At 45.0% G+C, this 12649-nt stretch overlaps 1 protein-coding gene across 1 annotated transcript in view; it reads left to right on the forward strand.

Annotated features, from left to right (window-relative positions):
* Positions 1 to 12649, forward strand: part of SGCD (sarcoglycan delta) — a 306777-nt gene that overhangs the window by 173803 nt on the left and 120325 nt on the right. Inside the window, exon 3 of the mRNA XM_036392009.2 lies at positions 10805 to 10990. Coding sequence (XP_036247902.1) covers positions 10805 to 10990 — 186 coding nt within the window. The remainder of the gene's footprint in view (positions 1 to 10804; positions 10991 to 12649) is intronic.

The raw sequence follows: 12649 nt of genomic DNA on the forward strand, positions 1-12649 counted from the left end.
GCTGTCAAAAGTGAGGGCAGGTATAAATGGTAGAGAAGGAACTTTCCTTCCTGTCTTTTGTAGGTCTCTTCATAGTGTAGAAATTAATGGATCCAGGTGGATTGGATCTCCTGCACAAAATGGAAGTCCCTATGTGTTGCAGTCTCCAGCTGCAAAGATACTGAGCTTTGAGGGGGGTTAATTTGTTTTCATCTTCCCAAAGAGCTCTAGTAGGTTTTTTTAATCCTCATAACCCTGCCAGTTCTGAGGAATAATAGCAGTTACACAGATAGTTATGTCGACATCAACTTAAGGTTTATGCTTGCAAGGTTCATATATTTTTGGTTGTGCTGGCACTAATACAAATGATAGCTCAATAACAGAAAAATAGAACAATCCCAGAGCCACACTTCTGATGCTTGAAGTGTCTTTAAACCCTGCACCCAAATGAGAAAGAGATAAAAACAACCTACTCAAAGTGGCTTAGCTTGAAGGAGCATTTTATGTGTTACTTGATGACAAAATAGTGAGGCATTAATGCAGTTTACAGTAAGACACCCCTGAAGTTATCAGTGAGGTTGGTGTGATGCCTGACAGATTTAATGTAAATATTTATAGACTTGGCCTACTAATTATGCCAGTGGAAAAAATGCAGTATTAATGCTGTCACCTCCCCATGTCTCTACCTGCCAGCCTGCTGCTAGCTCACATAAATATTCTGAAGATAGAAAGTACATCACATAAACAGAAGAGATCATTTAGATTTTTAATAAGGGATTAAGTTATCTCCAGCAGCAGTTTCCAGCCTGTGGGCCACAGACATATGGGAGGCCTGGGGACTATCCCCAGGGAAAAATGACAAGTTAAGAGGGGGTTTTGTAAGGTATGTAGGAATCTCTCTATGAAATGATTACAGGGGTATGCTTCACCTCTGTCAAATATTTAGGGGTCTGCACAGCGAGAAAAATTTGAAACCCACTGATTTACTGTATTTATGTAAAGAACTGGGTAATCTTAAAGTGCTGTACTGCCATGTTTTAAATGATTGGACTAATGATCCTGCCAGAGCCAGGCTGCCATAAAAAGTCCTGGACCACAAAGCACTAAAGCATGTGCTTAACTCAAAACACACGGCGAGCCACTGAAGTTACTGCCTGCCCCATCCATAGCTGGTTTGCTGAATAAAGACCACAGGGAAATTTAAGACAGAAGGCACGGACTGCTATCATCTTGCAAACAGCTCTGCAGATGCCTGATTGTCTTGTACAACTGAAAATCTAATTATGTGACTCTGCAGTTCATATTTTTCCATTTCAGCTTATTTATACCCAGACACTTTGGTACAGGCGCCTTTGGTTTCAGCTGTTGCTGGTTGCCAACCCAAAGAGTATTACCATGGCTGTGGTAGTTTGCTGGGGAGACTCTGAGCTGCACAGACAGTTCTTGTGATCTGTGATCCAGATTTCTGCTCTGGCACAAGCTGACTTCTCACAAGCTGTGCAAATAGATGTGAAATGCCACCACCAGTGGTTGCGTGTGTGCTCGCCTTTTGTTTGAAAGTCTTGCAAACTGAGGCAGGATGACTGTGTGGTTTCGTCCTATCTTCTGCAGAACAGCATCCCAGTCTGGATCCATCCCCACTGATTGCAGCTTGGGGGCTGGTCCAGGCTGCCCACATCTGCCCTGCTGGCCCCTGCGTGGCTCTGTGCAGGAAGAAGGAAACAGCATTTTGGTAGCAGGGCAGGGTGCAGGCAAGAGCCAAGCATGGTGTGGCCACAGCAGCTCTCCCAGCAGCTTGGGTGGATGAACTGCAGGCTGTCCACAGGGGCATCCCACGTGGGTTTTGTAAGATCTCACTGCTGATGGGTGAAAGGCAGATCTCACGTTCCTGTGGGTGAAGGAGTCCTTGCCATGGACTGAAGGCACAGCCCGTGGAAGGCAGCAGGTTTCCTCTGCCTTCAGAGAGTGTTGGATCAGAGCTCTCTTTACTTCTAATCTCCACTGCTTTTATCCCTTGTAAACACTTCACCTGCCCACCACACCTCTGCAAACCACAGAACAGAATAACCCCAAAGAAGTGGAGTGCACGGTTTGAAAAGGAGCATTAGGAGGGGAAAATCTCTCTCTCTCTCTTTAAACTGTCTCTTTTCTATATTGTTACCTTGACAACTCTGCTGCTGTGTTTCATCTTTGGTGGGACTTAGCCGTGGTGGAATAAGGGGGACATCCATGTGTGCTTCCACATCTACTCCAGCTCTGCTTGCCAGGCACATGCCAGGCACAGGGCATCCCCAGCTGCAGAGCCCACGCTTGCTGCCCTGACCCATGGTGCTGCCTGGAAATGATTACAGATATTAAGAACTGGGACCCGTTCTGATTAAAGGTATAACATTATATCTTCTATTTCTTTTCCTTAAGGCAATGCCAGAGCGGTGTTAATGCTCTTTAAAAAGAGATGCAAGGTGCTTAAAATATTTTGGGTTATAAAGGTTAGGACAGCTGGAAAGCAGAGAGGGATGAAAGTACTCAAAAATAGTTGTATTATTTTTAGTATAAGCAGATACAGGAGTATGTGTCAAGATTAGGATACAGTTCTGATGTGCTGAACTGAGTCTAGAGATGCTAAAAATATGCTTTCTTTTCTCATAGTTTTAGAAGAGACAGAGGCAAAGGTAAGGGGAGAGTAGTGGTGAACTGAAATTTTATCTCCTGTGCTTCCTTGCTTGCTGGGATTTGGCAAAGCTGGCTGTTCAACTGGGTGCCCATGACACCAGCAAAGCACAGGAGGCAGGGTGAGGTGTTATCAGTGGGAATGGGATCCCTCCCACCCCATTTTTCCTTCTCCCAAAGAAAATCTCCACCAACATAATCCCTTTATTCCTTTTAACCGAAATGGCAGCGAAGGCAGGGCAGGCAGACTCCGGGGCTGGGTGCAGACGGGGGTGTCTGTGTCTGAATGTGTGCAGGGAGAAGGGGGCTTTTAATGCAAAACACATGTGTTTTCAATTCCTTGCTGGAGCCAGCCCAGTAGCTGTAACTTGGCCTGACAAAGCCTTATTGAAGTACAGACAGTGTGGTTTCAAAGCAGTTAGAAAAAGAACGGGAATGCTGTTCAGGAAATTCTTCAGGCATGGGCAGGGACTTGGCTGCAGTTCTGCTGTTGGAAAATCTGACAGGGGCAGCTCATGAGCACAGGCCAGGCCTCGTGCTGCTCTGAAGGCTGAGCTGCATCTTCCCCAGGCTCCTGCACCCTCCGGGCGTTCATCCATCCCAAGGGAGAGGTAAGAGCTGCCCTGCTCCGTCCCAGCGCCGTGCGGATTTGCCTCCTTTTGTGCCTCTGCAAAGGGGCTTCTTGCTTTCACACTGCTGCTTAGAGCAAAAAAAAAAAGAGGCAAGAATGGGGAGTTGTGGCATATTTGTGAAGGGTTGGGAGCAGTCTGAGGCTGGGTGGTGGTTTCTGGCTAAATTTGTGTGGATAGTAAAGCTGCAGGCAAAGCAACGCCCGCGCCGCGTCTCTGGCTGAGGGAATGCTGCACCCAAATAATCCCCAACTTCTTTCATTTTGGGGAGTAAGTGTGTGTATAACCTGAAGCTGCTGAAAGGTTGGCTCTGGACCATGTGCCAGTCAGATATTTGGATGAAAAATGTGACTCAGTTACAGTAAATACATTTATAAGTGCATTGTATTGTAGTAGTTTAATGAGTTGAAAGCATGTTTGTCTGGGGGTTGTTTGCCAATTCCTGGTACAGCGAGCTTATGAAGAGAGGCAGCAACTCAGTAATAATCACTGCCTTGTGATTTGTCTGCATATTTTTTTCCCTATATCTTATAAAGCATGAGCAAACTGCAACAGACAGCACGGTCAGAAGCCACGTAGAGAAGATTAGGAGGGAAAGCATTAATTTAGGGGCTGTTCTCTCTGCAACTTCTCTTCCGATTTGCGTTTCTTTCCCCAAATAACTGAAGAAACATTTATGATGAAAAGCTCACTCCCTCTTTAGGGACCTGCCAGATTTAGGCAATGTTCTCTCATCCTTTTAGTTGCAGCATTAAAGCTTGTCTTGCCTTTGCAGAGATATCAGCACCTTATATGGCAGGCTTGGGCTCAGGATTCGGGAGCGCGCGTTCGTCAAAGGATGGAGGTGTCAGGAGGAGTCTGCCTCGCCTCACCTCACAAACTTCCTTGCCTCTGCCACTGCCTCTGCCTTGGGTTTTCAGAGCAGCGTTATTTGATGTGTTGAAAATGCTTTTTTTAGCTGTGTTTTATGGTGGTGGTGTTGTTTTTTATTTCCTTTCAACAAGGAATGAATTAAGGGTATCAAATGATACGGTGGGACGGTGCGAAGAATCTCTGCCTGGTTCATGGGAGCAGACAATGGTTTGCCTTGCCTGCATCCAGCAGGGCTCAAGCAGTCACTCATTTTGGCAAACCAAAAATTCAGGGATAAGAGGCAACAGATCCAGAATGTGGCAGGACCAGAGCTTTCTCCCAGTAATTCTGCTGAAGAGTGTTGAGTTTGTAGGAGCCAAGTGAAGACGCTGTGGGTTTGGAGTGCAGGAAGGGCGACATGGATTAACTCTGTCTTCTGGAGGCTGATGGGGGGTGGGGGGGGGCCAAAGGGATTGAGAGGAAGGACAGAGATGAGCTGTGAAAGGGGGAGGAATATGAGGGAAATAAAGAGGCTTGATAAGGTTGAAATTTGCTTTGCATAAAATACACCTGCAGTGAAAATGCAGTGTTAAATGAAGGTCTTACATGATCTGGAACTTCTTGAGCCTTCACAGGCTGCCATCTTACCCTGTAGACTTGGATCTCTATTGCTTTTCTCAGCAGCTGTTAGTTTAGGCAAGCAGTCAGCCTATTATCTTCTCCACTGCTAGCTATAAGCTTATTGTTAAAAAAAGTAAATAAAATTCAAGTTCCTGCCTCTGATCATGCAGCATCCCACCTCCCAAATCTGATTGCCAGCCTTGAAGAGCCAGAGATGTGAAGAGGCTGGAATTTGTCCATCTTAGCCAGCAGCAGCCAGGGCCATGGGAGCTGCTGTTTCCTCCCTACCTTTGACAGCTCCTCCTGAGCCTCCTCAGTGCCCTTTGTGCAGCTCCACCTGGGTCAAGCATTCAAGCTTTGCATGCAGGAGGACTGAAGAATGTGTGCATGTGTGGGCAGAGTGGAGAGAGCCTCTTGATTTTGGAAGCAGATAGATAGGAGAGCCATTAGCACACCCCAATATGTGCATCCCTTCTCCTGGTCCTTCCCAGCAGCAAACCAGAAAGAGAGTGAGTCAGTGCAAAAGAACAAATGGATTAGCACAGAAGGCACATCATGTGGAGGGAAGATGGAAGATGCAGCAGAACAAGTTTTAACTTGTGTGAGCAGGAACACTGCAGAGACTGCACTCTGGATCCTGGCACATGCTCAAGCCCACAGTTCTCAATTTGTGCCGTGCTGGTTGGGTTCCAGCCGTATAAATCCATATTATGATCCTGCTTTGCACATTCCTACAAGCCATATCTCTTTTCTTGGTGCTGTGGGGTGAGAGTGTGTTGGGGCAGGAGTCTGCAAAGTGTCACCTCCTGTGGCTTGCATTCTGATTGGAGCTCAGTTGATGATATCCCTCTTGCTGTTCCCACAGCCTCCTGCAGTCACACCTGCTGCTGGCTATTTTGGTGCAGTTCTCATGTTTGTGCGTCCTGCTTTGAGACACTCTGGTGGGAAAGAGCTTTTCTAAACTTGGCACCGATGGACAGGGGCTGTGAGTGCTTCACATCATCTGAGTGGTGCAAAGGAAGCAGAGTGTGAATGCAGCAGAGCTGGTGTGGTGTTTGCATGCAGCGTGAATTTTTTACCACAAATTGTGGGGCATTTTGTGAAAGACTTTCTCTGTTGACTAGCTTGATACATAAAAGGACTCACTGCAGAGACTCTTTCTTCTTTGCTAGCTTTCCATTTTCTTCTTAATTCTGAAAGAAAGCATTGAGACAAGCTGACTATCAAGGAAAAAGTGTAAAATTTAAAAGAGGCTGTCATAAATAAAAATGCAGACATGTTTCTGTCCTTCTCAGAGAAGAGAAGCAATAGTGACATCACATTGCTCACAGATTCTTGCAGCATAATAAAATATCGCTTTTGGCTTAGGAAATCCAATTCAGAGATGGAGCTGCCTGTTACTTTGGTTTGTTCTGGCAAATTCTAATAGGTTTAGAATTTTACTATGAGTGCTCTTTGAATGCAGAGAAGGGACAGGACAGTCCCATTGTTCAGCTTTTGGTTGAGTCCATCTGCTCCAAGCTATTGGTTTATAAACTGAGGTTCTTGCAGTGCACTTATCCTCAAGCACATTTGTTGTGGAAATGCTGCCAGCCCAAACAGCTGGGGAAATTACAAGAGCTTTCAAGATGTTAGAGGTGGGGAGTAGCCTGAGGGGTCTGAATGAGAAGCTTTACCAGGATATGAATCCCCAAGGTCTCCCCAGCTGCCTGTGCTGAGTCCATTTTCCACACGATGCAAGAGGAAAGAAAGGTGTGTTCCAGAGGACTGGGCAGAGTGTGCCCTGATGGAGTACAGATCAAAAAAAATCTCATTGTTGTGCTTATGTTTGCCAGAATCAGGCCAGATGTTTGGCTCACACTACATGTGGTGTACGCCACTGAAAGAGACTGCTCATAAAAGAAAAGAACATTCCTTAGGATATTTTCTTTTACTTTTTGTCTTTCTGGCCATGTATCACACAGCAGTGATACCTGAGAAATGGGCATTGAGTGGTGATGGAGTTCCCAGCTCAGGGAAGAGCTGCTCCTCACAGGGAGGGACAGGCACTGTTGACAGAAATAGAGGGACAAGCAGACAGCAAAGATTTAAGCTTTGGGGACACCAGTAACAGCCACAGAGGCCAAGTTCATGGCTTAGATAGTCTTGGAGAAAAGTGCTGTGAGATTTAACTATCCCAGCAAGTTTTTCATCCCATGGGCTGTTCCCCTGGTACTCAGCCCTTGCTGGCCATGCTGCAAGTGAGAAGTCATTTTCCAGAGCCTGATCCTTTTTATGGAGACCCAGGTTGTGGTCTGACCCATGTGAATGGCCATAAATCAATTTTGGGTCATGCTGCTGGTGGGTTAATGGATCTGGGGGTGTCAAACTTGAGAGACTTTTATGGGGAGCGGAGACGGAGAATGTCTTGTTGATAGATGGCTCAAAACACTCTTCTTCACGCCAGATTTTGTTCTCAGTCACACTCCAGAAATGTCTGTTCTTTTGAACCTGGTGGATACTGTGCACTTAAAAGACAGAGAAATTAAAGAGATGAATCTGCAGAGCATTTGCAGCTAGTGAATACAAGTACAATGCCTTCCAGTGATATGGCAGAGAGCACCTCTGAAGGTTTTTAGGGCTTTTTTTTCCCCCTCATTTCAGCCCAAAAGAAAAGGTTTTTGTTTCAGAAAACAAAGAGAAAGAGAAGAGAATGTTGGTGATATGGACACAAGAGAGGGCAGATGTGGGAGATGTAGGTCCAAGACCTGAGGGAATTTGAGCCCCCTCTCTCATCTCTGGAAGTGTGTTCCCATCACCGTGCTTCAGGTCAGCCTGGGGTCAGATGCTGCTGGTTTTTCTGATGAGGCTGTTACACCTCACTTACAGGCAGGCAGGCTGGCAGGGGAGATGCTGTGTTGGCTGTGCAAGGCTCAGGGCCATTCCTGCAGCAATGATTCCATTGATTCCGTTCCTCCTGATTCCATGAGCTCCAGGACACTTCCAGCAGCAAATTTCAAGAGGGCCCATAAGACAGAAGCTGCTTTCCCAGCTTGCATCCTCTTGAAGCTTGAAATTGTTCTGTTATTAAACACACATCCTTCAAGTGCTGATCAAAGAAACCCCCGTGGCAGAGAAACATTATTGATTCCTTATGTAAAACCTCACCCTACTCATGGCCCTCCCCGAGCCTACAAAGGCAGCGTGGCCAGGAATGTTACAGTGCCAGTGTTTATGTGGGAAAGGTGTTAATTCATCCCTGTGCACGTAAAACACTTTTCTGCCTGAGGAATTGGTAATGTGGGTTGCACACCCTGAGTGAGGAACTTGCTGCCAAGAAGGTGGAAGGGAGGGAGGGAAACATGGAGCAGAGATTGGCCCTGACTGGTGAGGTCTGGTGTGAATTTTGGAAGCTCAGAGCCAGTTTTGCCTTTCAGCTGAGCCTGGTTTAGCTGTGCTGAAGGAAGGTGCTGAAGCCTTGCAGAAGCACTCTGTGAGCAGCCTGTGCAGATCAGTGGGTGGGGTGACAGGGCTCTTCCACTGGTCTTAAAAAAACTAATACATCTTTCTTGTCATGGGCCATATCTCTAAGGTATGCTAAAGCAAAAGGATGAATAGCTTTTCTAAGTGGACTGGATTTTGTCTCAGACCCTGTTTGCAGTGTTGGTGTATATAAGGACTCAGTGCAAAAACTTACTACATTTTTTTGTGCAGAACCAAGAGCCCCTTGGTGAAATTTGCTCATTCCAGGCTATATTTCTGTAGTCATAGTCATGTTGTTTGTAACTAAATTAAAAAGATTGGGCTGCTGCATTTTTTTCTGTTGTAGGTGAGATAGTTCAGGCAGTGGTGGTGATCCAGTGCTGTGCATGTGTGTCTTTAAGCCCTTTCACTTTAAAGTTTGGCCTTTGGAAGGCATGCTTCTTTTCCAATTTCTGTATTTGTTTCAGTATTATCTTTTCTCCACTGTTACAGAATTAAGTGGTGGTTCCTTATATTTTCCTGAAGAAGAAATGAAAAATCCTATTAAGCAGCAGCAGCCTTTCCTCTTAGTCAGTAATTGAAAGGAGGGAGGTGTCAGCAGCAAGTGCAGCTACTGGATATTCTTTCCAAGCTGTACTTGTTTGTCTGGTGCCTTAATTCTTTTCAATGTTTGAGTCAGGAAAAGTTGCCAAAATTTAAATTATGACTAGCATACAGTACAGATTATTGATAGTGGATATAGCTGGTTCCATAGGTAGTAGCCTTGCAGACTTTCTTATTCTGCTCATTTGTTTAACACACCTCAGCACTCTCTGTCCATCATCCTCCTTTCTTCTCTCCCTGAACAACTACAGACATGAGCAATGTTTTGGTAGTATTTACAGTTTGGGGGGGAACACAAGCTAGAAACCAAATATTTCTTAAGTGTGGCCGTGTGAGAGTTTGTATAGAAAGAACATGATATCTACAATTGCCATGCCATTTTCTTGTAATGAATTTATACTGTATTGCTAAGTCTTGCTCATCACACATGTTGTACTACTTCAGTTGCTCTATCTCTGTCAGGGCAGCTGTGAGTTAAATATTTTATCAAAACTAGAGAAATTCTCAAAACCAGGCTACTGTATGGATGCAAGTTGCTCTTTGTGGTTGTGTTCTGTTGCTATAAATTCTTTTGATGCTTGTAAAGTTTTGCCCCAGCTGGATGTGCTATTTTCTCCATCCTAGAAACTGCAAGTAAAGGAAAAAAAAAAAAAGCAGAGATACAGTGAATAAACAAGTTTTGCAATGAAGGGATATTTTTAGCTGGGTATTTCATATTGTTTCTCCTTGGTCAAACCTCTTCCATGGTTTGAGAGGGTTAGCAATGCAATTTATTCATTTTTCTCCAAGGGAGAGGCTGCATTTAATATGTGCTCTCCAGGATACCCTGTTAAAATATTAGGCAATAAAATCCTTGACTGTACAGTAGTTGCAGTTATAATTTCCCCCAGGTAGAGGAAACTCTGTGATTTATTATTGTTCAAGTTTGTTCGGCTTGGCGTGGTTGTGGCAGTGTAAAAAGATCTGCTCTGCTCCAGCCTGTGTGTTTGTTGGTGTCCCAGCTCCCCTCCCTGAGCAGCATCTCATTCCTAAAACTGCCTCACTCCAGACATGCACATCACACTCCCACAGGGGAACTCGCACTGTTCCCTCCTGGGATGTGAATTTTGTAATGCTCTGCATACAAACATCAGTGCCAGCAACCCTGAGGAAGACACTCGTGGTGTCGAATCCACAGTGCAAGAACCTGTTTGGTGGCTTCCTGTCTGTCTGTGGAGTCTAAAATGCAAAGCATTCAGCAAACTCTGTGGTACTAGAGATGATCTCCTCAGTCTGTGCATCAAAATAAGCTGAAAATGTTAGAAATGATCCCTGGGGAAGCCTGAGAAAGTGGCTTTCCTCAACCTGAAAATGCAGGGTGAGAACATGAATTCCTTCCTTCCTTCCTTCCTCCCAGCACAGATACTTGTGATAATTGTTAGCGATGTGGCAGCTGGAGAACCTTGCTCCAGCTTCACTTTTTTAGGCAAGATTGGTGTGTAGAAAGGCAAACATTTCCCCTTTGCCTTTTTTGTCTTTGGTTGGAAGGAATGATTTTACTTGAGACGATGTTTTATTTTTTTTTAAACTAAACCTCTGAGAAGTCATATTGCATCTTCCAAACAAACTGCTGAACTCAACTGCTTTTACCAAACGCATGCAGAATTTTCCCCTCAGGATCCTTCGAGGCCCTGGAGTGCCTGCCTTGCAAAACCTGGGGCTGTGAGCAGAGTCACTCCAGATTGATTTCCATAAGATACCTTCAGCCAGAGTGCTTACGTGTATTTATAAGTACATTCACACACATCTAACCCATCAGATTCTCTCCTGGTCTGTTACTGCACACACCGGGCAGAAGGAAAAATAACCAAGGTATCCAAAGAGCTGCTACCCAGCTGGTAAACTCTGAGAAAACCCCAAACCTTTCAAGAGGCACAGACAGAAGCAGCTTTTATCTCTGGCTTTCCTGGCCCTGAATACACGTGGTTGTCTCTTTGTGCTCGTTTCAGATGCCTCAGGAACAGTACCCGCACCGGAGCACCATGCAGACCTCGGAAGGACCCCAGGTATACAAAGTGGGGATTTATGGCTGGAGGAAGAGGTGCCTCTATTTCTTTGTGCTGCTCCTAATGATTTTAATCCTGGTGAACCTTGCTATGACCATCTGGATTCTGAAGGTTATGAACTTCACAATTGTAAGTAGGGGTTACCCTGGAAGGTCTGGGGAAGATGAGGGAGGGTGCTGGTCTTTCTGCTGAGTATGACTTCAGATACAGCTTCAATAATGGGCTGTTTCATTGCCATGGACAGTCCTTTCATAGAGAGGAACAAATTTACACTATGATCCTCTCTTTCTGCTGGATATTGCCAAGCTGAGGAATCAGCTCAGCCCTGCAAATCATGTTCCTCTTATCTGCTGTATATGTATATATATATACATGTATTTATGTAAACAATATACACCACCCAGCTCCAATTTTCAATTATAAAGTGTTTTAAAACTAATGAAGTCAGTTATTTTGAACTTGGATGTGGAATGGGTTTGAGCTTTTCTCTTAGACTTTTTCTGCTTTTCTCTGTGACCAGGAAGACAAGAATCTTGCTTTGCTTTGTTTCTTTGGGAAAATTCATGTTGATGTAGTTCTGGAAGCATAATGAAATGAAATAAAATTTACAGGGTATCTCCCTGGCTGTGGTATTTAGGTGGAGCATGTCCTTATCCTTGTATTGCTGTGCTTGGTGCACATCAGTCCTGGCAGCAGCTCCCCCTTGCTGCTCAGACTCCCTGGCCAGGGTTAGCTTTCCCCTTCCAGGGCTTGTGAGCTGGTATGTATGGCAGATCCTTGTTTTTCACTAGATAATTTGACCAGCAGAGTGAAAATGAAGTTATCAGTCACCTCTTCCTCAAAGTAGTCATTGCCACCTTGTTCAGATGAGATTATTCATTTTAAGATTGTTTGAGTCTTCAGGAGAAACCAAGTCTGAGGCTTTACTCTTGGTTCTGCTTCCCAAGGGAGCTGTAAAGCTACACTTCCCTAGACAACTTCCAAGGATCTTCCCAGCCAGGCTCTGATATGAGCAGAATGTTTGAAGTCTTTTTGGCATTTCTTCCTCTGCTTCGGTCTTGTGCAGTCCCAAACAGCTGTGGCCAGAATTATGTCATTAATGGGCCATGAGAAGTTGAATAAACAACCTCTGGCTTCCTGTACCCAGCAGATAAAATGCTGTGTCAGGAGAATGTGCAGTGTTCATTTTCTCTAACCAGGTTGCTGTCAAGGTGTGCAGAAGATTGCAGTGCCTGTGTGCATAGGGAGCAGGCAATTATAAAGCAGTAATCCTCAAAAAGCTCCTGTGAGCGGGCAAAGAGTGGCCAAAGTGGAGCAATTAATGCTTAACCAGAGCAGTTGTTTAATCTTGTGAAATGGATGCTGTTTTGATACCCATTTCATGCTGAAGCATGGTCTTTAGATTAATGGAGGTGAGCAATGGGTATTTCTGAAGTGGTGGAGGAGTTGATCATTCAACATGCAGGCAGTGCTGTGGGTACCAACCCAAGAACAAAACAAAAGGATTTCAAGTTATCACTTTTCAGGAATACAGCTCTATTTCTTTCTAATAACATAATATTTTTGCTAATTGGTGGTGGTCAGTCAGCTCTCTACAGGTTGCTTGGGAAGTCAGGTGAACATCTGTGCTCTTCCTCCACCACTGCCCTCTCATGATGCACTGCATTTTGCTGGCCAGGTGCTGAAGTGCCACATCCTAGGGATGTGTGCAGAAACCTCCTATTTCCAGCAGCTCTGTCCCCCCCATAGGATACAGACTGGTTTTTAGAGCCATGCACTGATCTTCAA

Source organism: Molothrus ater, chromosome 15 (genome assembly GCF_012460135.2).
Source record: "Molothrus ater isolate BHLD 08-10-18 breed brown headed cowbird chromosome 15, BPBGC_Mater_1.1, whole genome shotgun sequence".
Lineage (NCBI taxonomy): Eukaryota > Metazoa > Chordata > Aves > Passeriformes > Icteridae > Molothrus > Molothrus ater.